General features: G+C 45.3%; 1 protein-coding gene across 1 annotated transcript in view; it reads left to right on the top strand.

Moving 5' to 3' along the window:
* Positions 1–27941, top strand: part of PSMD1 (proteasome 26S subunit, non-ATPase 1) — a 2664479-nt gene that overhangs the window by 1976519 nt on the left and 660019 nt on the right. The window contains exon 19 of the mRNA XM_044070690.1: positions 12728–12830. Coding sequence (XP_043926625.1) covers positions 12728–12830 — 103 coding nt within the window. The remainder of the gene's footprint in view (positions 1–12727; positions 12831–27941) is intronic.

The raw sequence follows: 27941 nt of genomic DNA, 5'->3' as shown, positions 1-27941 counted from the left end.
ATTGCAGCATACCATTTTTATAGAAGCAGAGTTTTTTTTTTTTTTTATTTAATATTTGTTAACCGGGAAAGTCCGATTTGGAACAAAGCCAATTTTCAGCGGAGGCCCGGGGGGAAGGCTCCAGATGTATGTCTTTGTAATGTGGGAGGAAACTGGAGCACCCAGAGGAAACCCACACGAACGCAGGGAGGACATGCAGACTCCACACAGAAGGCACCCCAGCCGAGAATCGAACCAGAGAACCTCTTGCTGTGAGGCGACAATGCTACCGCTGCACCACTGCGCCATCCACAATTAGATACCTCAACTACCACTCTACGTCTTCCTATCAAAAGAGTCTCTCTTCTCTGCCAACAGTCAGCTCACTGGTGTCAAAGAACAAAGCTACAGCAGTGGAGGTATTGAAAGTGCTAGGTTTGATGGCGGCAGCAATCCTGGCTATACCACTCGCAAGGATGCATATGTGAATTCTTCAATGGGTTCTCTTTGCTCAGTGGTCTTACCAGAAACTACCGATGCACCACATAATCTTATCATGGATTCTTGCAGGAGAGACCTTCGGTGGTGGTTGACGTCTCCATGTCACAGTTGGAAGACCCTTTGTGTCCCCCCCCCTCCCCAGTAGCCACTGTGACCACGGACACTTCCCTGATAGGGGGGGGGGCATTTTCAGGGAAAGACTGCCCAAAAGGCACATGGACAGATCAAGAATCACATCTGCACATCAGTGTTCTAGAGTTGAAAGCGGTACTTCTGGCGTTACAGTACTTTCAGGACTCTCTCCCTCTTGGGACTATTGCAAGTCAGACCAACAACATGCCAGTAGTCTGGTACTTGAACAAGCAGGGCAGAACCAAGTCTTACCCCCTTTATCGAGAAGCCCTCAGGGTCTGGCAATGGGCTGTGTCGTCCCAGCGTTTTCTGTTATCAATGCACATCCCGGGGAAAACAACATGATAGTGGACAAGCTAAGCAGGACAATATTACTCCCTCACGAGTGGTCTCTCAAACAACAGGTTGCGGAGTTGATTTTCCTCAAATGGGGCCAGCCTTGCAGCGACCCTTTTGCCAGCCACATCAATTCAAAATGCAGAAGCTACTTTGCCCTAATACCACCTCCCGGTCACCCCCCCGAGAAACTAACTTTTACACGATTTACCCTTGGGTCTCCTCTATGCATTTCCACCCTTCCCATTAATACCCAGATTTTTACAGAAAGCAAAATCACTGGGAAGGACTGTTATAGTCATAGCCCCCTACTGGCCTCGACAGATTTGGTTTCTGTTTCTCCACCATCATCTGTTGGAAGATCCGTGGATCCTGGACCTAGTTCTGGACCTTCTGACTCACCCGTTAGGGATCTTCATCCTTCTCTGCAGTCCCTGAAACTGACTGCTTGGCTTATCCACTTCCCATAATTGCCAGGCTTCATTCAATTTCAGAAGATAAAAGACAGATTCTCTTATCTTCTCACAAGCCATCTACCAGGAAATTATATGGCAGTAAATGGAAAAGGTTCTCAATTTTGGCCAACGCGCAGAACATTGACCCTTTCCAAGCTCCGCTATCTTCGATTTTAGAATTTCTAACAAAAATTTTTAAGGAAGGGGCACCAGCTGCTACAGTTTGAGTTCAGTTAGCTGCTATCTCAAATTTGCACCTTGGTCTTGGTGGCTCAAATATGAGCCATAAATTATCTAAAACCTTCCTTAAAGGCATTCTTCATATGAGACCTCCAATCAAAATTCCCTTTTCTCCCTGGAATTTAAACCTTATGCTGTCTCAAATTATTCTTCCCCCTTTTGAACCAGCATCTTCTTGTGATTTAAAATTTTTATCTTGGAAAACAATATTTCTTGTGGCCATTATGTCTTCCCGCAGAGTGTCAGATCTTCAAGCATTATCTTTCAGACCACCCTACATGATCTTCCATGCTGATAGAGTATCTCTCAGAACGAACCCCTCATTTTTACCTAAAGTCCGTTTTGAGTCAAATATCAATCAGGTCATTGAACTGCCAGTCTTTTTCTCCGACCACTCCAGCAAATTGGAATATATGCTGCACAAACTTGATGTTCACAGGCAGCTCAGATTTTATCTTGACAGAACTAAGGATATTAGGAAATCAGACCAACTTTTTGTATCCTTCTCATAAGCAAGAAAAGGCAGTCCAGTGGCTAAAACAACTTTATCCAAATGGTTATCTGATTGTATATCCTTTGTTTATAAGAATGCCAGCATGCCTTTAACGCACAAACCAAAAGCACATTCTATCAGAGCTGTCTCTACCTCTTCTGCTTTTCAAGCTAAATTGCCCCTTGACAATATTTGCACTGCAGCCACTTGGTCTAAGCCTCATACCTTTATCACGCATTACAAAGGGTTCCACGATACTGAAGAACATACTCCCATGAGCCACCCAAGGTTGAGGGTGATAGGGACGCTACCCATCAGTGAGAATAAACTGTGAGATTTAACAACTTCACATATAGAAGTTATGTACTTACCATAACGTTCCATGTGAGTTGTTTATCTCGCCTTTATTCTCATGTCCCTCCCTCCTTCCCCCTCCAGGCTGACTGTTGACTTAGAGGCTAGTACCATCCTGGTTATTCAATATTTCTTCTTCCCCTGTGGGAAGTGTTCTTCATAGATATATATAAGAGGGTATGTATATGTTGTATGTATGTATATACTGTTATTCGCAGCAAACAAGATCTGAGGTAATTCCAGCAGTGCATTGTGGGATAAGGGGCTTGGTCTCGAGCTACTGGCAAACCTTGAGCTTGCTATCGGCCGTGTCGGAGCCGAGGATCGGCTCTGAACCCATCAGTGAGAATAAAGGCGAGATAAACAACTCACATGGAACGTTATGGCAAGTGCATAACTTCTATTTGTCTACATTTACAGACTGTGTAGAAAATAAAGAACTACAGGAGCTTATGCATTCTGCAAGCAAAGTCAGCAAGCATACTTTGCAGTGTGGCTTTGACGCCCTAGAAGCATCTTGCAGGGCAGCAGTAACTGGTTCTGTACTGAGAAGGCATGCTTGGCTTAAGGAGCAGACCTTGCCAGACCATGTCAAATCAAAATTACTACTCTCTCCTTTGAACAAGGACAATCTGTTTGGTACTAAAGTGGAAGTTGTTCTAAAAAAGATTGAAGAAAAGACAGTCTATGCAGACAGTTAAAGATTTTTTTCAAGTGCAGTCTCTAAGATTCAGTAGGCATTGCCCCTCGAAACATTGGTCCTTTAAAGTCCCCTCAAGGCCATCTCAGCCTAGACCCAGGGGAAGCGGACCCCACAGATTACAGTGTCAGGGTATGCAGAGATATAAGCAATGGAGTACCTCCACTTCTAATACAGGGAGTGCTAAGCCACCCCTTACGGAAAGAATTCACAATGACTTCTCAGCTCTTCTCACCTCTGCCAAAGTATTCGTGCCCCTAGGAGGAAAACTTGCCCATCATGCAGAAAACTGGACCTCCACCACCAAAGACCGATAGGTCCTCAACATTGTATCCCAGGGGTACAGATTTTACTTCCACTCACTGCCAACCCCAAAAGGGTTCCCAGACCTTCCTCCAAAGCAGTGGGCAGAGGCACAAAACCAAGTTCAGTCCCTGCTCTCCGTAAGCGCTATTCAACCAGTTCCTGCAGAACAGATAGGTCAAGGATTTTATTCTAGACTTTTCCTTGTACCCAGAAAAGAGGGCACTTGGCGCCCAATCCTAGATCTCTCAATTCTAAACACCTTCCTGGTAGTACCAAAATTCAAAATGCTCACCCTTCAGCAGCTTCTTCCTATGCTGACCAAAGATGCCTGGCTAGCTACCCTAGATCTAAAATAAGCCTATCTGCACATCCCCATCAGGGACTCGTGCGGGAAATACCTGCAGTTCAGGGCAGGATCTAGGCATCATCAGTTCTCTGCACTTCCCTTTGGCTTATCCACTGCTCCCAGAGTCTTAACAAAATGACTGGCTCCAGCCATTGCGTATTGCAGACAGAGAAAAATTCTAATTTACCCTTACTTGGATGATTGCCTGATTCAGGCACACAGTCAGGAAAGCTGTTATAGCACCTGGCATTTGTGAAGAACCTTCTAACCTCCCCGAAAAGAAATCAAAGCTAGTCCCCAGTCAAAAGATTGTATTCCTGGGAACAAGCTTGGACACAGCATCCCGCATGCCATTCTTTACTCTGCAAAAGCAAGCCTGTCTTAACAGACTACTCCACTCAAATGGCCACCAGAACCCAGCTATCCGCAAGGAAAATCCTGCAAGCCCTTGTGTTCATGGCCTCTTGCATTCTACTAATTCCATATGCCAGACTACATATGAGGAAACTTCAGTGGTACATAAAAAGTCTTTGGTGCCAACATTCTCCGGACCTGGAAACAGTCGTACCTATTATACCTTGTCTAAGGACAGAGTTTCTTTAGTGGGCAGCAGCATGCAACCACAACAAGGGACTTGCCCTTTACTTAACCACAAGCTGCCCAGACCCTAACCACAGATGCATCAGACTATGCCTAGGGACACATCTGAACGGCAAGTGCATTCAGGGCCACTTGAGCCCAAAGCAAATTCAGCTGCACATCAATCAAAAAGAGATGCTAGCTGTTCAGCACGCTCTGACAGCTTTTCAGATCCCTACTCTCATCAGGACCCCTGCTAATAAAGACAGATAACACCACAGCTATGTGGTACATAAACAAGCAGAGGAGAACCCAGTCTTACCCACTCTGCAGGCTAACCATGGTCCTGTTGAACATGGCGTCAGACATGCATGTTCATCTGCAAAGCTCAATTCCTGCCAGGCAAACAAAACTCTCTGGCAGACTTAAGCAGAAATCTACAAATCTGAAGATTCCGCCAAGGGACAAGAAATGTTGAAAAACTGCAAAAAGGTGCCAAGGGATACGAAGACCACCAGCCAAGTGACAGTGAAGAGTGCTTATTCAACCAAAATTTTTTTTGGTTGAATAAACACCCTTCACTCTCACTTGGCTGGTGGTCTTCGTATCCCTTGGCACCTTTTGCAGTTTAAGCAGAAATCTCCTAGTCCCACACGAGTGACAGTTAGACCCCAGGCACCTTCAGACTTCTAACCCAGAAATGGGGGATCCTGGAGGTGGATCTATTTGCCTCCCCCTACAATCACCATCTCAACAAATTCTGCACCAGGACACCTCACAGCAGGGCCTGGAAAGTGGATGCCCTATCCTTCCAGTGGGTAAGCCTCTCAATCTATGCATTAAATCTTCTGCCTCTTCTCACAAGAACATTACTCAAGATAAGACAGGACAGACCAAGGGCAACGTGATAGTATCCACTACTGAGCAGCCTGTCACCGGTGTCACCATGGCAACTACCCCAGATCCCAACCCTCCTCACTCAGCAGGAGGGACAGATCTTGCATCTGCAACTGCAAACCCTGAATCTTGCAGCCTAGCTTATTCTTTAAATTCTCCACCAGTTACCAGCCTAAGCAAGCAGGTGCTGGATGTCATTATTGAAGCCGGAAGACCCAGTACAAGGAAATCTTATGCTGATAAATGGAAAAGGTATTGTTCCTCGAGTCAGTCTAAAGATGATGATACAGCACTGCCCTCATTACCTCTAATCCTGGATTACCTAGCAGATCTACTCCACAGAGGCCTTTCATTCTCTTCCGTTAAGATCCATGCCTCTGCCATCTCGGCTCATTACAACACTGAGCCCACCTCTCTTCTCTCACTCTCTCATCAAACAGTTCCTGATGGGGCAAACAACTTAAGACCACCAAGGAGAGCCCCCTCCACTGCTTGGAACACTAACTTTGTATTGGAAAAGCTCATGCTACCTCCCTTTGAGCCTGCAGCGTCAGCAGAGTTAAAATTCCTCTCTCGGAAAACAGCCTTGTTTCTGGCAATCGCTTCAGCTAGAACAGTGTTAGAATTACAAGCACTTATGGTGTGGAACCCTTCATTATTCATGCTGACAGGGTTTCCCTCAGGCCTAACCCTTCCTTTATGCCTAAAGTGGTGTCCAGTGTAGCTCTAAACCAATCTATCCATTTGTCAACTTTCTTCCCTAATCCTCAGAATGAAGGGGAAAGGATCCTGCACTCCTTAGATGTGCACAGACAGCTCAGATTCTACCTTGGTATGACTAGTAGCTGGTCAGATTTTCTGAAGGTCTTAGTCAGTTTTGCACCATGGGCAGAAGGCAAGGCTATATTTCTAAACAAACAATTTCCAAATGCATAGAACACTGTATCCATTTCTGCTGCAAACACCATGGGAAACCAACCCCTCAGGGGGTCAGAACGCATTCCACTAGGGCTACTTATACCTCTACAGCATTCCTCAGGGGAGTCCCTATCAGGGACAGTCTGGAAGCTGCTACCTGGAGTTCTGTTCACACCTTCACCAAACATTACCACCTGCCTATCTTTTCCAAATCTAGGGTGGGTTTTGCTACAGCAATCCTGCAGGGCATACTAACCGGCCCCAACTCTTCTTGACTGCCCCCATCAATTCTTCAGCTTTGGGAATCAACCCAAGTGTGATGACTGCAAAGTGAAATACGAAGAACATAGTACAGTTGTGTACACCTACCATAAATGTAGATGTTTGAGTGTATTCACTGTTACAGTCCTGGATGTCCTTCAAGGATGCATCTGCAGTCCTTACAAATGGGTTGTCCTGTCGTCAGGCAGCCCTTCGGTCGGCCGGATTCCAAAGTCTGGGTCTGGCTTCGGCTGGTGTCGCACTTCACCCGACATCATAGCTGCAGTTACTCGGGTATAAAGGCATCAGCCGACGCCATTTTCCTCAGTCTTTCTTGCCGCGTGGCGCCCGAAGCAGAAGCTGTTTGCAAGTGCCGGTCGGTCAGATCCAGAGATTACTACTACCGAATACTTCTACTACTACCGAAGACTTCTAAAAAGCTAAGTACCCCGTTGGGGACTCTTTCTTGCCTCAGCCGATGTCAGAAAAAATGAATAACTGTTTAACTTGTGGGAAACAAATACCTCATAAAGATTTCCACTCTTACTGCTTACCTTGTTTAGGCCCAGACCACGACGTAGCAGCTTGTCTAGCCTGTGCTTCTTTTAACCGACGGACGCTTAGACGTCGGTCGGAATTTGCTGAGCAGTTTTTCGGCTCTGATTTTGCTTATATTATGCCGTCGGATCCTCCGACTTCACAAATATCCAAAAAACGCAAGGAAAAGGACCGACACTCGCGGTCCGCGGTTTCGGCCGAAACCGTGGTTAAGCCAACCGCGAGTGTCTCTGTTTCGGCTGAAACCGAGCAAGCGGTTCTTCCTTCAGCCGAAAACATGCCTTCTACCGAGGCCTCTTCTAACCTGGTGGAATCGGCTTCTGAAATCCAACCTGTTGTTGCGGTTTCTCAGGAATTATCTGACACTATTCCCTTGGATATTTCAACTCCTGCACGTGGAGCTGCTAGGCCTCCTGCAGCCATGTCCATTAAGGCCTTTGCCAGGGCTAAAGCAGCTAAAGCTACAAAATCTGTGCCTGTTAAGACCCCCTCTCACAGGCCCAGCTCCAGTTCCCAAATGCTTTCTCTGGCAGAGGATCTCATTTCTTTAATCCGGGGATCCCAACCTCATCCAGACAGGGCCTCTCACCCACCTCCAGAGAAGAGGCCTAGAGCAGAGCACCCTGAGCCAGTGTCCACAGATGATTCAGATAATACAGACCCTCCAGAGGCTCCTTATTCCCCTTACGAAGACTCTGATGCTGAAGAGTCCATCCCTTCTGCCTCTCCACCTGAGGAATTTTCCTTTGGGGAAACCTTGCATGCTATGAGGGAACAATTTCAGTGACAGGGCCAAGATTTTTCAGACTCCAGGAAAAGGCTTAGAACCTTTTTGCATTTACCACAACATAGGCCTTTAGCTATACCTCCAGTTCTTTCTGTTGTAGATGATGCATTTAATGATGCTTGTACTGCTCCTGATTCATTACCTCCGGCCCCTGCTAAGCCCGATAGGTTCTACAGGGTCCCGGACACACATCACCATTTATACAAGGCCCCTTTTGCAGATCCCGAGACCATCTCCCAGGGGCCTAAGGCTGTAGCATCTACCTCTGCTAAAAATCCCCTCCCCTCTGAAAGAGAATCCAGGTCCTTAGAGAGATGGGGTAAAAAAGTTTACACTTCTGCTACTCTGTCAGCTAGGGCCTTGAACTGTCAATTTCATATGATCCAATATCAAGAATTTATGCTAGACCAGTTAACTAAAAAACTGTCCTCTGATGAACCTTTAGATAAGAAGTATGTTCAGGAAATGGTACATAACATTCAGCAAGTTAGTAACCATTCTTTAAAATGCGGCTATGATGCACTGGAGGCTTCCTTTAGATCAGCCATGACTGGCACAGTTATCAGAAGGCATGCATGGTTGAAAGAGCAGGCCTTACTGGACCATGTCAAATCAAAACTATTAGATGCTCCCATGGACAAGGTCAATTTATTTGGTTCTCCTGCACAACAGGTACTGAAGAAGATGGAAGAGAAGGCAAAATCTGTACAAACAGTGAAAGATTTCTTACAGGTCCTACCTCCAAGGTTTAGCAGGAATTGGCCCTCCAAGAATTGGTCCTTTCCGGACTCCTCCAAAGCACAGAGAGGCAGGAATAGGCGTTCAAGAGGCAGAAACCAATCCAGGGGTGCCTACAGGGGACGCCAGTGGCAGGGTAACAACCAGCGAGGCACAGACGCAGCCACCACCACTGCAACAGGACAATCACAGTGACTTGGCTCTGGCACCGCCTACCAGGGAACAACTAGAAGCACCCTTAGGCGGAAAGCTAGCTTTATTTTCAAAGAACTGGCATTACATCACAAGGGACAAGTGGATTTTGCAAACTATAGACCAAGGTTACAGGTTTCATTTCCATACTCTACCAGGAAAGAGAGGAATGCCAAACCTACCACCAACTCAAAAGGCAGAAGCTCTAAAACAAGTAAATCAATTATTAAAAATAAGAGCTGTGGAAAAAGTACCATATATGGAGAAAGGAAAGGGCTTTTACTCCAGACTCTTCCTAGTACCAAGGAAAGAAAGCAAATGGAGACCTATTCTCGATCTGTCCGCTTTAAACACATTCCTCATTGTTCCAAAATTCAAAATGCTGACCCTACAGCAGCTTCTTCCCATGCTGGGCAAGGAGTCTTGGCTGGTTACTCTAGATCTCAAGGAGGCATACCTGCACGTCCCCATACGACCAGATTGCAGAAGATACCTCAGATTTCTTGCAGGATCAGAGCATTATCAATTCTCAGCATTGCCCTTTGGCTTATCTACTGCGCCCAGAGTGTTCACGAAATGCCTGGCATCAGTAATCGCTCATTGCAGGCTTCAGGGAATACAAATCTACCCTTACCTGGACGATTGCCTGATACAAGCGGACAACAAAAACAAGCTAGCAGAAGACTTGAAAAGAGTCATTTACCTTCTACAAGCCCTGGGATATACAGTCAATATAAAAAAGTCAAGGCTGATACCATCCCAAAAGATAACCTTTTTGGGTGCAGAGCTGGACACATCCAAACAAATGGCATTCCTAACAATAGAAAAACAGGAGCAACTCCCTCTCTACTTCTTGGCATTAACAAAGCAAAACCATCTAACAGCAAGGAAAGTCCTACAGGCATTGGGCTTCATGGCATCCTGCATAATATTGGTCCCACATGCCAGACTGCACATGAGAAAGCTACAGTGGTACCTAAAGAATTTATGGTCTCAGCACAAGCACAGCCTAGAAACTCACATTCCAATAATTCCATGCCTGAAGCAAGAATTCCACTGGTGGGCTCAGGCCTGTCAAACAAACGGACTGCCCTTCCACAGCACTCAATCAAGCCAAACCATCACAACGGACGCCTCAGACCTCGGTTGGGGGGGCCCACATGATGGACAAGTGCATACAAGGTTTATGGACTCAAGAGCAACTGCATTTACACATAAACCTAAAGGAAATGCTGGCAGTAAAACTGGCAATTCAGGCTTTCAAACCATTTCTTCGACAAGGCCAGTTGATGATAAGGACAGACAACACCACAGTTATGTGGTACATCAACAAGCAGGGAGGCACACATTCGTACCCTCTATGCCGGATGGCCCTGGACCTCTGGAATGTGGCCCTGAGTTACAACATTCAGTTACAAGCAATTTTTGTACCAGGAAAAGAAAACACTTTAGCAGACATACTAAGCAGGACTACCACGGATGCCCACGAATGGATGCTGCATCCAGACATCTTCAAAACCATAACAGGAAAATGGGGTCTCCCAGAAATAGACTTATTTGCATCCCCACACAATCACCAATTAAGAAAATTCTGCACCAGGACGTACCATCCTCTGGCATGGAAGGTGGACTCCCTATCCTTCAGTTGGAAAAATCTGACAGCATATGCATTCCCACCACTTCCTTTGATGCACAAGGTGCTATTAAAGATCAAAGAGGACCGTCCAAGGATCATTCTGATAGCTCCAGATTGGCCAAGGCAACATTGGTACCCATTACTGAGGAGCATGTCTCGAGAACAGATGTGGCCCTTACCCCTAGTTCCCTTGCTGTTAACTCAGAACAACTACAACACCCTGCATCCAAACCTGAAAACTCTGCAGCTGACTGCCTGGAACATTGCATAAGACAAATTAACCCAAATTTATCCCAAAGGGTTAAGGACATTATCTTAGAAGCTCGCAGACCTTCAACAAGGAAAACCTATTCAGCAAAATGGAAAAGATATCTCATTTGGAGTACTGCTAAAGGGGAAGATGTGTCACTGGTAAACATAGCCAACATCCTGGAATACTTGGCAGAGCTATTCCACAAAGGCCTGTCCTACTCTTCCATTAAGATTCATGCATCAGCTATTTCAGCAGAATACGACTTGGATCCTCCAGTCTTCTCACATCCTCTGCTCAAGTAGTTTCTGAGAGGAATTAAAAATGTAAAGCCTCCTAGGAAGCCACCATTACCTGCATGGGACTTGAACTTTGTGCTAGAAAAATTGACCCTTCCTCCTTTCGAACCAGCAGCAACAGCAGAATTGCAATACTTATCATGGAAAACTGCTTTCCTGCTGGCAATCACTTCAGCAAGAAGGGTTTCTGAGTTACAGGCATTAATGGCAGTACAGCCCTTTTTGATCTTCCATCAAGATAGTGTCCATGAGAACAAATCCTACTTTTATGCCTAAGGTGGTCTCCAGAGTATCTTTAAATCAGGCTATCCACCTACCTACATTCTTCCCCAACCCACAGAACAGGGGAGAAAGACTGTTGCATACCTTGGATGTACACAGACAATTACGCTACTACCTGGACAGGACCAAGAGCAATAGAAAAACTGACCAGCTACTGGTAGCATATGCAACAGGAATGGAAGGGAAAGCAATTTCAAAACAGACAATATCTAAGTGGATAGGAAATTGCATTAGATTTTGTTACTCCTACCATGGAAAGAAAACTCCAGAAAACATCAGGCCTCATTCTACAAGAGCTACAGCCACTACCACAGCTTTTCTACGAGGAGTGGCTACCAAAGACATTTTAGAGACTGCTACTTGGAGCTCCGTGCATACATTTGCCAAGCATTATAATTTACCCTTATACTCTAGATCCCGAGCAGGTTTTGCCACTGCTGTTTTGCAAGGGATCTTAACTACACCATAACTCTACCTTTCCTCCTCCCCCAGTTTGGCTATGGTATTCTACCCATTTGTAAGGACTGCAGATGCATCCTTGAAGGACATAGTACAGTTTTGTACCTACCATAAATGTAGATGTCCGATAGGAATGCATCTGCAGTCAGGATTACCCACCCTCCTTCCCTCTGTGGTACTCCTAGGGTATTTGCCCTCTTATAGCTAGCCTGGGGAATCTATTATGGTGTATTTGTTTGTATATATGTACATACATGCTTATCTTTTGTTTGCTCTCTAATATTTGGAATCATTGGCATTTATCCAAATTTAGTCCTCCTTCAGGGCACCTGGCATCTGGGGCAAGAAACACTGAGGAAAATGGCGTCGGCTGATGCCTTTATACCCGAGTAACTGCAGCTATGACGTCGGGTGAAGTGCGACACCAGCCGAAGCCAGACCCAGACTTTGGAATCCGGCCGACTGAAGGGCTGCCTGACGACAGGACAACCCATTTGTAAGGACTGCAGATGCATTCCTATCGGACATCTACATTTATGGTAGGTACAAAACTGTACTTTTCCCACCCTCCAGCCCCCTTGCTTCTCTCTCTCTCACTCTCTATGTATATTACTCACACCTTACAGGGCTAGTGGTATTTACTTTTTACTGGTGGTGTTTTTCCCACCAAAACTTGGCTCCCTACTGGGGGGCTTCTGACATTTGGGGCAAGAAAAACAGATGTAATGGTGTCAGCTGCCTGTTTTTACACCCCTGACGACCTGATGGCAGTCTTGAAATGACAGCAGCTGACCCAGAAATACTAAGTCTCTGATATTCGGGCTGACTGAGGGCTACCTGCAGGCAGACAACCCAAGTGTGATGACTGCATCAGTGAATACTCTAACATCCACTTTTATGGTAAGTGTACACAACTGTACTTTTCTTTCTCTGTTAGGGCAGTTCCAGTATATGTCTTTTTGGTCATTTTGTAGAATAGCATCAGAAATATTTTCTGTAATCATCTATTCTATTGATGATTTCTTCCAGGTCAACCAGTTTCGTCAGCTGTATGCAAAAGTCATCAGTGATAAACATGATGATGTCATGGCCAAATTTGGAGCCATCCTAGCACAAGGCATTCTTGATGCAGGTAAGATTGATTATTTTTGAGAGATGGTTGTATGTGTGTACAGTACAAGAACGGAAGGCTCTTGCTGTTTCTCCTATTTTATAGCAATGATTTCTTGAGCAGTCTCTCTTTCTGTGGCACCTCTTATATTCAGTTGTAGGAGGGAACACAATTTATTGAAAAGTTATGTGGTTAAGAAGTTTAGATGCTAGCTTGGAAACCAGTTGCAAGTAAGGTTTAGATGTTTTTTGAAAGGAAGATGTTAAGCCAGGTAGGTTGCCTTACTGATCTGATTGTATCAGATGTATTGAGGACAAAAGAAATACCTCATTTTAGGTGGATGAATGTCTGTGAACAGGCTACCAAATAATTTAAAAGAAGCGTAAAGGAGTGAATCTGATTGTGGAGGAGAGGCATATAAAGCCCTGACTGAGACCTAAACTACCTTGATTCAGATATCTGACCGCTCATGTTGGAGGAGCCAGTGACATGATGTTGGAGGAGTGATAAGGCAGTGCCCCAAGTCTGTCATTATACCTTAGCTCTTCCTTTCTATTCGCTATTTGATAGGCCTGCATTGCCTGTTTTCTACCAGTCTGAGGATTAGAGTACAGTCCATCTTTGGCTCTCACCCCACTTTTGTATCTGTAGTATGCAGATTGATCATAATTTATAGCCTGAGTGAGATACCCTAGTCAGATTCTAAGCACGTCTGGTCCCAGCACCTAACCCCTTGGCAGTCCTCTCTCTCTTCACATTTAGCCTTAAAATTTCTCACAAAAGCTACCCACCTCTTCCATTCATTTTCCATTTCATTTCGCCTTTTGATGTTTCTACTATTGGCTATCCAGTCTTGTCCTCCTCTTGTTGAGGTTCTGTTTATGGAATAAATACCCAAATAAATAAAACCCATCATCAGAAAAATCAGTCCAAAAACAGCAGCCAAAAACTTTTTATATGAACAGCTGCATACACAAAACACCTCAAATGTCAATGTTAGCTGGTGGTCTGTATTTCCTCTGCCCTCTTCACATTGGTAGTTTTGCCTATTCCATTTACTTATTCAAACTCCATGATCATGCTGTGCCTGGAAAATTAGCAGTTTCATGAACTGTGTTGTCTACCAGTAGCAAGAATTTGTTTCAACATTAGTGTCCTCTGCACTTGGAAACTGAAGTACTTTATTACACTTTACTTTCACTTGGCTTTCTTCATAGCTGAAGTATTTACTACTAGTTTCCAGTTTAGGAGTTTTCTTGAGTTTCTGTGATGGAAGCTGGATGCTAGGCCCACAGGATTACCTGCATCTGCCCAAGTGCTGACTGAGTCAGAGAACTGAAATTAGACTAGCATTAATTTGTGTTGTGTGAAGCCATTCTGCCAGACAACAACCAGAAAACTTTGTATTAAGGAAAACCCATTAGCCTGCCGTATAGAATCATTCTCACCTTTCTTGGAGTATATGTGAGGCTAAAAGGTCTGTAATTTTCTGGCCTCCTTTTAACATATCTACTGAGCCACCATCAGAAATCCACAGTCCAGTTACTAATGAGAAGCTACATTTTTGTCAGTGTCTCACCAGGTACTGTTGCCATCTCTTCAATGCACGTGTAGGTAGCTTATGCTTTATCTCTTCAGAGACTTTGAAGTCTAACATGATGGCCCTTTCCTGATGCGTCTTGTGGTTGGCCTTTTCCACTCCACTAGTTTTTTTTTAATTTGTGTACTCATGGCAGTGCATGCAGTGATGTCCTTTATTGACTAGATAAGCTTGCATATTCTTTGTGGTTACTGGTATTTAAAGCTTTTGTTGGTCCATTAGATGGTATTACATTACCTGTGTGTTTCAGTTCAGATCTTGGTACTTTACCACTGAAGTTGCTGCTTTTACATTTGTTTTGTTTTGTTTTTTTTTCCCTGTGGCTGCATTTCTTATTTTAAGAAGAATGATTGAAGGTGGCCCCTTGCAGTACTGGCAGGAGTGCGACTCTTGACACCTGGTGGATGATTCAAAGTTTTATCTGATTGAATGCTCAGAAAAAATTAGTTGAGGTTTGTGTTTCCTAGAAGGTGGTCCTCATTTGCAATTTCTTGATGTTCATCGTGTTTCACTGTTGCAGATGTTCATCGTGTTACACTGCTGCCGTCATTACACTTGGGTTATCCTGCCGTCAGGCGGTTCCCCAGTCGGCCTGAGTTCCACATTCTTGGTCCGGCGTCTGTTGCTGTCGCCTCCTCCCTGACGTCAGTGCAACAGGGGTATATAAGATGCAGCCGACGCCATTTTCTTCAGTCTTTCTTGCCGCGTGGTGCCCGAAGCAAAAGCAGTTCGCAAGTGCTGGTCGGCAAACTCCTGAGAATTTCATTCCGAATCCAGAACCGAAGTCTTCTACAAAGCTAAGTACCCCGTTGGGTAAAAATTTTTCTTACCTCAGACCGATGTCAGTAAAAGTTAATGACTGTATTTCTTGTGGGAAGCAAATACCTCATAAGGATTTCCATTCCTATTATATCTCATGCCTAGGCCCAGACCACGACGTCACTGGTTGTCGGTTTTGTGCTAGGTTTAACAAGCGCACTATTAAACGTCTGTTTGATTTTGTCCAACATTATTTTGGCAGAAAATTCAATTACACCATGCTGTCGGAGCTTCCGACGACCGGAATACATAAAAAGCACAAAGACAAGGAGAGGCATCCAAGGCCCAAAACTGACGACAAGGCCTCTTCTAGGCCAGTCGCCGGTTCTCCGATTTTCAGCGAGGCGTCTTCGCAGCCCCTGATGACTGCTTCTGCAGAACCACAGGCTGCCTCTGACTCCCACATGGAGCTGGCTGGGCCTTCGGACGCACAACTTTTTCAGCCTACCAAAACTAACCCTTCAGAGGGAACCGAAGTAGCTGAGCAATCCTCAGCTTCAGAGGGTATTTTCAGACCTACTCAGTTAAGCATTAAAACCCTCTGCTAAGTCTAAGCCTCCCTTAAAAACAAAGAAACAAATACAGCATTCTCCAGGACAGGCCTCCATGCCTTAGAAACAAATGCTCAAAATGGCCAAAGACCTAATCACCCTGATCAGGGGGTCCCATCCCCCTCCTGATAAAAGGCCCAGACAGGATGCAGACTATAACTCATCCGACCAGGTGTCCATTTCTTCAGATTCATCCTCAGACCTAGGACATTCTTTACCCCCTTATGAGGATTCTGATGCTGAGGAATCAGTTCCATCAGCCTCTCCGCCTGAGGACTACTCCTTTGGGGAAACCTTACATACCATGAGGGAGCATTTCCATTGGGATGGCCAGGATTACTCAGAATCCAAGAAAAGGCTGAGAGACTTCCTTTTATTACCTCAACACAGACCCCTTGCTATTCCGCCAGTGTTAGATTTTGTGGATGATGTGTATACTGAATCCAGCTTAAATCCTGACTCCTTGCCTCCAGCCCCAGTTAGACCTGACCGATATTAGAGTCCCTGACTCGCACAAATTTCTGTATAAAAGCCCTGTTGCTGACCCTGAAACTATTTCTCAGGGACCCAAAGGGATTAAGGCCTCATCAGCAAAAAAAACAGTTCCCTCTGACAGAGATTCCAGAGCATTAGACAGATGGGGAAAAAAAGTATATACGTCTGCAACTTTAGCAATGAGAGCCTTAAATTGCCAGTTTCACATGCTAAAATATCAGCAATTTCTGATGTCTCAGTTGAAACAAAAAATGCTTCCAGATTCAAATCCTCCTAATTTTAAAGAAATGCAGGATTTATTGCATGCAGCTGAACAAGTGGGAAAACATACTTTGCAATGTGGTTTTGATTCTTTAGAGGCCTCCTGTAGTGCAGCAGTTACAGGCTTTGTCATTAGAAGACATGCTTGGTTAAACGAACATACGTTACCAGATCATGTTAAAGCAAAATTATTGGATGCACCTTTGCAGCGGGATGTGTTATTTGAAGTTAAGGCAGAAGCTGTATTAAAGAAGATGGAGGATAAGGCAAAATCTATGCAAACGGTGAAGGATTTCTTACAGGTTTAGCCTCCTAGATTTAGCTGAAACTGGCCAACTAAGAATTGGTCCAATTACAGACAAACCTCAAAGGGGAAGATACAGACGTCCAAGAGGTAGAGGTCAAACACAAGGTCCTTACAGGCCTCGACAATGGGGTGCACCAGGCCAGAAAGAAGGGGAAGACAGGCCCCAACCATATAAAAAGCAGCCTCAATGATGTCAGACTACAGCTGCCAAACAGCTGTCTCTTGGCAGCCCCCTTAGGAGGAAAACTGGCACTTTTCTATCACAACTGGCATTGGATCACCAAAGACAAATGGGTTCTCAACATTGTATCTCAAGGTTACAGGTTCCACTTTCACACACTACCAAGGTTAAAAGGAATGCCAAATCACCACCAAATCAATGGGCAGAGGCTCAAAAACAAATTACACCACTCATGGACATGAGAGCTATTCAAAAGGTACCACCACAGGAGCAAGGACAAGGATTTTACTCGAGACTATGGTTCCCAGAAAGGACAAAGCCTGGAGGCCCATTCTGGATCTTTCTTCTCTAAACACTTACCTGGATGTTCCGAAATTCAAAATGTTGGCACTACAGCAGCTTCTTCCCATGCTGGGCAAGAAAGCTTGGCTTGTGATCTTGGACCTCAAGGAGGCATACCTGCATGTTCCTGTCAGACAAAACTGCAGAAGATACCTCAGATTCATAGCTGGTTCAATGCACTATCAATTCTCTGCACTGCCCTTTGGCTTATCTACTGCGCCCAGGGTCTTCACAAAGTGCCTGGCACCAGTAATTGCATTTTGCAGTCAGAAAGGAATTCAAATTTATCCGTACCTGGACGACTGCCTGATTCAAGCAGAGAGCAAGGACATTCTTCTAAAGCATCTGGCGTTCGTAAAAAAGTTATTAAGTTGCCTGGGGTACACAGTAAACGAAAAGAAATCAAAACTAGTGCCCTCACAAGAGATAATATTCCTGGGTGCCAGCTTGAACACAACGGCCCAGATGGCTTATCTCACGCCAGACAAACAAGGACAACTGACTTAATACTTTCAATTGATAGCAGCAAAGACCCAACTCCCTGCAAGAAAAATTCTGCAGGCCTTGGGTTACATGGCATCTTGCATACTACTAATTCCATATGCCAGACTGCATATGAGGAAACTACAATGGTACCTAAAGAGTGTATGGTCTCAACACTGTCAAAGTTTGGAAACAGTTATACCACTAATTCCTTGCCTTCAACAGGAGTTTCGATGGTGGGCTCAAGCTTGTCACCTCAACAAGGGACAGCCTTTTACTCAACCCACAGCCAGGCAAACACTGACAACAGATGCATCGGATTACGCCTGGGGAGCGCACATGGCAGGAAAATGTATTCAGGGCGAGTGGTCCGCAGAACAAAGGCATCTTCACATCAATCAAAAAGAGATGCTAGCTGTACAAAATGGCCCTTATAGCTTTCAAGGACCTGCTGCATCCAGGACAACTATTACTAAAGACAGACAACACCACAGTTATGTGGTACATAAACAAGCAAGGGGGCACACACTCCTACCCCCTCTGCAGACAAGCCATGACCTTGTGGAACACAGCTCTAGACTACCAAGTTCATCTGCAAGCACAATTCCTGCCAGGAGAGAAAAACACACTGGCAGACGACTTAAGCAGAAACATCATGGATCCCCACGAATGGGAATTGAATCCACAAATATTCAGAATGATAACACAGAAATGGTGGAGCCCGGACATAGATCTGTTTGCATCCCCAATGAACTGCCAGCTATAGAAATTTTGCACAAGGAGTTACCATCCACAAGCATGGAAAGTGGATGCCCTCTCATTCAGCTGGAAAAACCTACAAGTATACGCTTTCCCATGTCTACCTCTCCTTCCAAAGGTACTCATAAAAGCCAGGCAAGAAGAGCCAAAGATGATCCTGATTGCACCAAACTGGCCACGCCAGCACTGGTACCCAATCTTAAAGAACTTGGCTCAAGAACCACCCTGGATTTTGCCTCAAATCCCACATCTGCTGACTCGGCACAACAATCGGATACTTCACAGCCAGCTGAAGACCTTAAACCTAGCTGCATGGAAAATTCCTTAGTCAAGCAAGCAATGCCTCTCTCCAAAGCTGTTCTGGATGTCATTCTGGAGGCCAGAAGGCCTAGTAACAGGAAAGCCTATTCGGATCAATGGAAGAGATTCTGTGCCTGGAACCAGGCTTACAACCTTGGCCCTCTTGTCCCAAACATTCCTCAGATACTGCAATGTTTAACTGAGATGCTGGACAAGGGCCTCTCCTTTTCATCCATCAAGATCCACGCCTCTGCCATTTCTGCTCATTACAACATGGATCCACCAATTTTCTCTAATCCTTTGCTAAAACAGTACCTCAGAGAGGCAAGAAACATAAGACCGCCCCGTAGAGCACCTACTCCAACTTGGGGCCTCAACTTTCTTTTGGAAAAATTAACTTTACCTCCTTTTGAGCCAGCTAACACAGCAGAGTTAAAATATATCTCTTGGAAAACTGCTCTGCTACTGGCAATAACATCAGCATGAAGAGTTTCAGAATTACAGGCACTAATGGCAGTGGAACCTTTCCTCCTTTTCCACCAGGACAGGGTGTCTTTAAGAACTAACACTACGTTTATGCCAAAGGTGTTATCAAGTGCGACTCTAAACCAAACTATTCACTTGCCAACTTTTTATCCAAAACCACAGAATAAAGGAGCGAGACTACGGCATTCTTTGGACATCCACAGGCAGTTACGCTTCTACTTGGACAAAACCAAAGCTTTCAGAAAATCTGAGCAGTTATTGGTAGCATATGCTGCAGGAGCACAGGGAAAAGCCATTTCAAAACAGACTGTTTCAAAATGGATAGGACATTGTATACGTTTCTGCTATACACACCATGGGAAACCTGTACCTAGCAGCATTAGATCTCACTCCACCAGGGCAACAGCCACTTCAACTGCCTACCTCAGAGGAGTACCTACCAAGGATATTTTGGAAGCAGCAATATGGAGTTCTGTGCATACCTTCACCAAGCATTACCATTTGCCTTTATACTCCAAATCCAGAGCTGGCTTCACCACTGCTGTGCTGCAGGGCCTTATAGCCACCCCCTAATGCCTTATAGCCACCCCCTAATGCCTTGTAGAACCAGCCACCCTACCTCAGCTTTGGGATTACACCCAAGTGTAATGACTGCAGCAGTGTAACATGATGAACATAGTACGGTTTTGTACCTACCATAAATGTAGATGTTCGAGTGTATACACTGCTGCAGTCCAGGTTACCCTCCCTCCTTCCCCTCTTACTTGCTGGGCATGTCCCTATGTCTTCTATCCTTTACTACCTATGGGGATTATTTGCTGGTAACTGAAAGTTGTTGTTTGCTTTTCTTATGTATGTTTTACTAGCAATTTGGATTGCCTACCTACTTGGGGGCACCTGACATCTGGGGCAAGAAAAACTGAAGAAAATGGCGTCTGATGCATCTTGTATACCCCTGTCGCACTGACGTCAGGGAAGAAGTGACAGCAACCGACGCCGGACCAAGACTTTGGAACTCTGGCAGACTGCACAACTGTCTGACTGCAGGATAACGCAAGTGTAATGACTGCAGCACTGTGAACACTCTAACATCTACATTTGTGGTAGGTACAAAACTGTACTTTTCATCTTTCCTGGACATGGGGGCTATTCAGCCAGTGCCACAACAAGAGCAGGGACAAGGATTTTACTCAAGACTTTTCTTAGTACCAAGAAAGGACAAAGCGTGGAGACCAATTCTGGACTGGTCTATTCTAAATACTTTTCTGGACGTCCAAAAAGTCAAAATGTTGACTCTACAGCAGCTTCTGCCCATGCTGGACGAGAAGGTTTGGCTTGTAACTTTGGACCTCAGAGGCATACCTGCATGTCCCAATCAGACATTCTCGCAGAAGGTACCTCAGATTCATAGGTGGCTCAATGCACTACCAATTCTCTGCACTGCCCTTTGGCTTATCTACTGCACCCAGGGTCTTCACAAAATGCCTGGCACCAGTAATTGCATTTTGTAGACAAAGAGGAATTCAGATATACCCCTACTTGGACGACTGCCTTATTCAAGCAAAGGACAAAGATATTCTACTACAGCATCTGGCATTTGTAAAAAGATTACTAATTTGCCAAGGATACACAGCAAACGAAAATAAATCAAAACTAATTCCCTCTCAAGAGATAATATTCCTTGGTGCAAGCTTAAATACAACTGCTCAGATGGCTTATCTCACGCCAAACAAAGGTGTCTGACTTCTTACTTCAAAGACATAGCAACAAAGACCCAGTTATCTGCAAGAAAAAATCTGTAGGCCTTGGGCTTCATGGCATCCTGCATTCTGCTAATTCCATATGCCAGACTGCATGGAAACTACAATGGTATCTAAAAAGTGTTTGGACTCAACATTGCCACAGCCTGGAAACTTTAATTACCCTCATTCCCTGCCTACAACAGGAGTTTCGATGGTGGGCACAGGCCTGTCACCACAACAAGGGACAGCCATTCACTTTACCCACAGCCAGGCAGACACTAACAACGGATGCATCAGATTATGCCTGGGGGGCCCACATGGCAGGAAAGTGTATTCAGGGCACATGTACCGCAAGCCAGATGCATCTTCATATCAAACAAAAAGAGATGCTAGCTGTTCAGAATGCCCTGACAGCTTTCAAGGATCTACTTCATCCAGGACAACTACTGATAAGGATGAAAAATACCACAGTCATGTGGTACATAAGCAGGGAGGCGCACATTCCTACCCCCTCTGCAGAAAAGCCATGACTTTGTGGGACACAGCATTGACTTATGAAGTTCACCTGCAAGCACAATTCCTGCCAGGAAAAATAAATACTTTGGCAGACTAACTAAGCAGAAACCTTATGGATCCCCACGAGTGTAAACTGGACCCACAAGTCTTCGGCATAACAAGGAAATGGGGATGCCCAGACATAGATCTATTTGCCTCTCCTCACAACTGCCAACTACGGAGATTCTGCATAAGGATTTATCACAAGCAAGCATGGAAAGTGGATGCCCTATCCTTCAGCTGGAAAAACCTAACCGTATATGCCTTTCCTCCACTGCCTCTCCTCCCCAAGGTACTCCTAAAGGTCAGACGAGAAGCCAAAAATGATACTGATTACCCCAGACTGGCCACGCCAGCACTGGTACCTAATCCTAAAGAGCTTGTCTCAAGGTCCAGCCTGGACATTGCCTCAAACTTCTCACTTACTGACCCAACAAAGCAATCAGATCCTGCATAGCCAACTCAGGACCTTAAATCTGGCAGCATGGCAGATAATGTAGCCATTCATATAACACTCCTCTTTCCAAAGCGGTAATGGATGTTATCGTGGAGGCCAGGAGGCCCAGTTCCAGAAAATGTTATGCAGAAAAGTGGAAGAGATTCTGTGCTTGGAACCAGGAACAAGGAATGGACATGTTTGTTCCAAATATTCCTCAGATTTTACAATACTTAACTGAGATGCTGGACAAAGGCCTATCCTTTTCATCAATTAAGATTCATGCAGCTGCCATTTCAGCCCATTACAATACGGAACCACCTATCTTTTCTCATCCTTTAATAAGGCAGTACCCCAAAGGGGTCAAAAACATAAGACCTCCAAGGAGAGCACCATTTTCTGCATGGGACCTGAATTATGTCTTGGAAAAACTTACACCGACTCCTTTTGAGCCAGCCTCAACAGCTGATATAAAATTCTTATCCTGGAAAACAGCTCTGCTCCTAGCAATAACCTCTGCAAGACGAGTCTCTGAATTACAGGCACTCATGGCTGTGTGGAACCTTTTATCATTTTCCACGCAGACAGGGTTTCTCTGAGGATGAACCCTACATTTATGCCTAAGGTGGTGTCCAGTGTGGCCCTTAACCAAACCATTCACTTGCCTACCTTTTATCCAAACTGGCAGAACAAGGGTGAGAGACTTCTGCATTCTTTGGACATACACAGACAGCTACGCTTCTACTTGGACAGAGCTAAAGCTTTCAGAAAGACTGAGCAACCTTTAGTGGCATATGCTGCAGGATCGCAAGGAAAGGCTATCTCAAAACAGACTGTTTCAAAATGGATAGGCCATTGCATTCGTTTCTTCTACTCTCAGCATGGCAAATTAGTGCCTAAGGACATTAGGCCACATTCTACCAGAGCAGCAGCCACTTCAGCAGCCTTTTTCAGAGGAGTACCAACCAAAGATATCTTAGAGGCTGCAACTTGGAGTTCAGTGCACACTTTTTCAAAGCACTACCACTTACCTCTCTACTCTAAATCCAGAGCAGACTTTGCCACTGCAGTTCTGCAGGGCCTCATAGCCTCTCCTAATCCTATTTAGCCCAGCCACCCATCCTCAGCTTTGGGATTCAACCCAAGAGTAATGACTGCAACAGTGAAACACGATGAACATAGTACAGTTGTGTACCTACCATAAATGTAGATGTTCGAGTGTATTCACTGTTGATGTCTCCCAGGACATTTACAACTTCAGGTCTGACTACCTTCTCCCCAAGAGCGCCTGTGTCCACTTCTGCCTCACAGGTCCTGTCGAAGAGTAGAGACCCTGAGCCTCAGGAAGCCCCACTGGGTGGCCCCTGCTTTTCCGAGACTTCACCAGAAGTTCACACTGATGAGGTTACCAGGAAGAGAATTTGCAAGAGGAAGCACCTAGACACCCCACAGGAGTCTCTCACATCCAACACCAACTTAGATGGTCCCCCTCTGAAGATATCTCATTTGTTGAGATGTTAGAAATTCTTAGGCAGAGGTGTGTCTTGGAGTCCAACCCTACTGAAGATGTTGGTTCTCCTGAAGGCTTTCACGTTTCAACCCTCCACCTCTTGGGTGTCTCTGCCCTTCGATGAGCTCATGGAGCTGGTCTCACGAAGGGCATGGGAGTCTCCAGACACCATGGAGCCTGTCCCTAGGAGGCCTAATAAATGTATTTCTGCCCCCCAGGAAAAGTCTTTCCTTACCAAGGGAGTGCCAGTTGATGCCATTGTGGTTGCGGCAGCCACAAAAAAAGATGTCCGAAACTTCTTCCTCTGTCCATCCTCCTAACAGAGACTCTGAGTTCATGGATAGATACAGGAAGCACACAATACAGTTCAGCAACTTTTGCTGTGCATTCACTGAACTATCTCACTCATTTTACAAGACTACAAAGAGACCTCCTTAAAGAGCTTGGAGATGCTCTTCAGGGTACAGTAGCTGCAGGAGCTTCAGACAGTCGCCTCCCAGCTTGCTACACTCAATTCCATAGTGAACTCATCCATGCATCTCATTTTGTATGCAGCTGATGGAGTGAGTAGGGCAGCAGGTACAGGAATTGCTCTCAGGAGACATTCCTGGATGCTCTTGTGTTCCTTCACAGAGCCCTTTAAGTCATCCTTTGTCAACACCCCTTTTGATGGCTCGTCCCTTTTTGGGCCCAATGTTAAGGAAACATTGACCAGGTGTGAGCAAGAAGGACTCTGTATGCCGTCTGAGTCAGTTTTTCCACCCCTACCAGTTCCTACCCCAAGGGTCAAAAGGGAGGAAAGATGTGGTTCCGAAAAGCCCAAGGAGCCTTTCTGGACACACGTGAACCCCCCTCCAGGGGCAGAGGAGGGGACAATAATGGAAGACACCGCCCTCGTTGCAGAGGGGGTCCGCAAAACTTGGGCAACTGAGACCAGTTCTTTGGGAAGCCCTACCAGCACTCCTGAAGGGAGGCCAGACTGTCCTGCTCTGGAGACAGTCGGTTGCTTAAGCTGTATCCAGACACCTAGCTCAAAATAACAAATGACAACTGGGTACAAAGTATAGTTTCCAGAGGATATTTCATTCCTTTCGCCACTCCCCCTCCATTGGCAACATAAATCCCAGACGATCCAACCAGTAACAGGGAACAAGCAACAGTAGAGGTCCAAACAGTGCTAAGAAAAAGTCATCCAACCAGTCCCAGCAGACCAGACAGGATCCAAAACTTGCTCAAGATTCTTTTTAGTTCCAAAAAAGACAGGGGATTGAAGACCTATTTTGGACCTCAGCAGACTAAATCTGTCAAGAAAGATAAGTTCCGTATGGTCACGCTTCAGTTAATACTTCCCTTTTTAGGGAAAGACAATTGGATGTGCTTGACAGAGCTACAAGATGCGTACTACCATGTAAAAAATGGCCAGACCATCCAGGGATCATCTGTCCTTCCGGGTGGGAGCCAATCATTACCAGTTTTGAGCCCTGCCCTTTGGTCTCACTGCAGCCACCAGAGTGTTCACCAAATGTATGGCAGTGGTCGTGGCTCACCTGAGGCATTAAGATTCCTGGTGTTTCCGTACTTAGACGATTGGCTCCTCACTGCCACCACTTGGCATCAGCTAATACAAGCCAGGGACACCACTCTTACTCTCTGAAATCATCTGGGCAGTACAATAAATTCAGAAAAATCTGCCTTATCGGAGCAGAATTGGACACCACCACCACCACTTTGAAACTTCCAGCAGAAAGAGTTTTACTACTTTGTCAGCAGGTACACAATATCATATCCAAAGACGAGGCTTCAGCATCAGAAGTGCTAAAGTTGTTAAGCATGATGGCAGTTGCAGTATTACCGATACCCTTGGGTTGCATCCACATGCTGATTTTGCAGTGGCTGTTGTTCACTCAGTGGTCTTACCAAGAGCTCCCAATGTCTCATCTCATAATTACCACAAGCACATGCAAAAAGGATCTTCAGTGGTGGTTGACATCTGTTCATGTAACTATAGATGTTATTCGTGTTTCACTGTTGCAGTCATCACATTTGGGTTCTCTGCCTGCAGGTGGCCCTCAACTGGCCTGAATACCAGAGTCTTGGATTCCTGCGTCGGATGCCATCTCCTTTTCCATGACGTCAGGGGTATAAAACATGCAGCCGACGCCATTACATCAGTCTTTCTTGCCGTGCGGTGCCCGAAGCAGTAGCAGTTCGCAAGTGCCAGTCGGTAGACTCCTGAAATTTTCATTTTCGAGTTTCAGAACCAAAGTCTTCATGAAAAGATACGTACCCCATTGGGGAATCTTTTTCTTGCTCCAACCAATGTCAGTAAAAGTTAATAATCGTCTTACCTGTGGAAAGCAAATACCTCATAGAGATTTTCATTCGTACTGCATTCCTTGCTTAGGCCCAGACCACGACGTACCTCGCTGTCAGTTTTGTGCCTTGTTCAATCCCCGAACTATTCATTGTCGGGCTATTTTTGTAGCCAATTATTTTGGTACTTGGTATCAGTACTCCGAAATGGCTGCGTTAAGCCATCTGACTACCGATCTTCCAAAAAAAGTAAAGAAAGACAGTGACAGGCCGCATAGGTCCAGAACTGCCGACGACTCTTCTGTTAAGCTAATCGCCATTCCGCCGGTACTCAGTGAGGCGCTTTCGCAGCCCCTGATACCCGCCACTTCAGATTTGCAGGCCTCTACTGAGACCCATTAGGAGTCCTGTATGCCGTGAGATGCTTCTTCGACTATGGAACCTGCAGATATCTCTACCTTGGATGGGTCTGGAGCCACTGTGCAGGCACCAGCTTCTGAGGGTGTATTCAAGCCTGCAGATTTCCATGTTAAATCAACGCCATCTTCTTCATCTAGGCCTAAAACTCACACCACGCCTAGAAAACCGATGTTCAAACCGCATGCTCAGGCCCATGGGACTAAAAAACTAATGCTTAGAATGGCTGAAGACCTTATTACTTTAATTAAGGGAAGCCACCCTTCCCCCTGTGAGACCTAGAACTGATTTCCCTCTTATTCTTCTGATCAGGAATCTGATTCTTCTGTTCTTTCTGATTACCAGGATTTGCCCTTATCTACCTATGAGGATTCTGATGCAGAGGACTCCATTTCCTCTGCTTCTCCTCCAAAAGATTTTTCTTTTGGTGAAACCTTGCACACTCTTAGGGAGCATTTCCACTGGGAAAGCCAGGATTACTCTGATTCCAAAAAGAGGCTTGGGGAATTCTTACTCCTTCCTCAACACAGGCCTTTAGCTATCTCTCCTGTTCTGGACATTGTAGATGATACTTTCTTGGAATTTAGCCTTTCACCAGACACACTACCTCCAGCTCCCAGAAAACCTGACTGGTATTAGAGTACCTGACCCTCACAAGTTCCTCTTCAAGACTCCTACTGCGGATCCATAGACCATTTCCCAAGGACCAAAAGGCATTAAGGCTACTGCTGCCAAAAACCCTGCCCCTTCTGATAGAGATTCTAGAGACTTGGACAGATGGGGTAAGAAAGTATACACTTAATTGCCAGTTTCATATGTTAAAGTACCAGCAGCATATTATGGGACTACTTAAACAGAAAATGATGTTGATTCCTGACTGTGGTGAACACACAGAATTACAGGATTTAATGCATTCTGCTGAACAAGTTGGTAAACATACTTTGCAATATGGGTTTGACTCTTTAGAAGCATCTTGCAGGGCTGCTGTCATTGGGTCTGTACTTGGAAGGCATGCTTGGCTTAAGGAACAAAACTTGCCAGATCATGTTAAAGCTAAATTACTGGATGCTCCCTTAAACCAAGACTGCCTGTTTGGCAACAAAGCAGAAGTTCTCAAAAGGATGGAGGAAAAAGCTAAATCTATGCAAACTGTTAAAGATTTCCTGCAAGTGCAGCCACCCAGGTTTAGTAGACATTGGCCTTCTAAGAACTGGTCCTTTCCAGTCTCTTCCTGGCCCTCTCAGTCCAAACTAAGGAACAGCAGACCACCTAGGTGACAGTCTCAGACTGTGCACAGGTCTAATCAGTGGGGGGCTTCCACTTTCAAAGCAGGGAGCAGTAAACCACCCCCTACGGAAAAATAGCGCAATGACTTAATCTTAACCCTCCCAAGTCCTGCTCAACTACCTGCTCCCTTAGAAGGAAAGCTTGCCTTGCATGCAAAAACTCATTAGCCAGGACAAATGGGTTTTGAATATAGTTTCCCAAGGATACAGATTCATCTTCAACTCCCTACCAACCCCAAACGGTTGGCCAGACTTACCCCCAAATCAGTGGGCAGAGGCCCAACAGTGG

This window comes from Protopterus annectens, chromosome 4.part1 (genome assembly GCF_019279795.1).
Source record: "Protopterus annectens isolate FY-2018-M chromosome 4.part1, PAN1.0, whole genome shotgun sequence".
Taxonomy (NCBI): domain Eukaryota; kingdom Metazoa; phylum Chordata; order Ceratodontiformes; family Protopteridae; genus Protopterus; species Protopterus annectens.
Note: the sequence above shows the minus strand (reverse complement) of the source record. Positions and strands in the feature narration are given on the sequence as shown.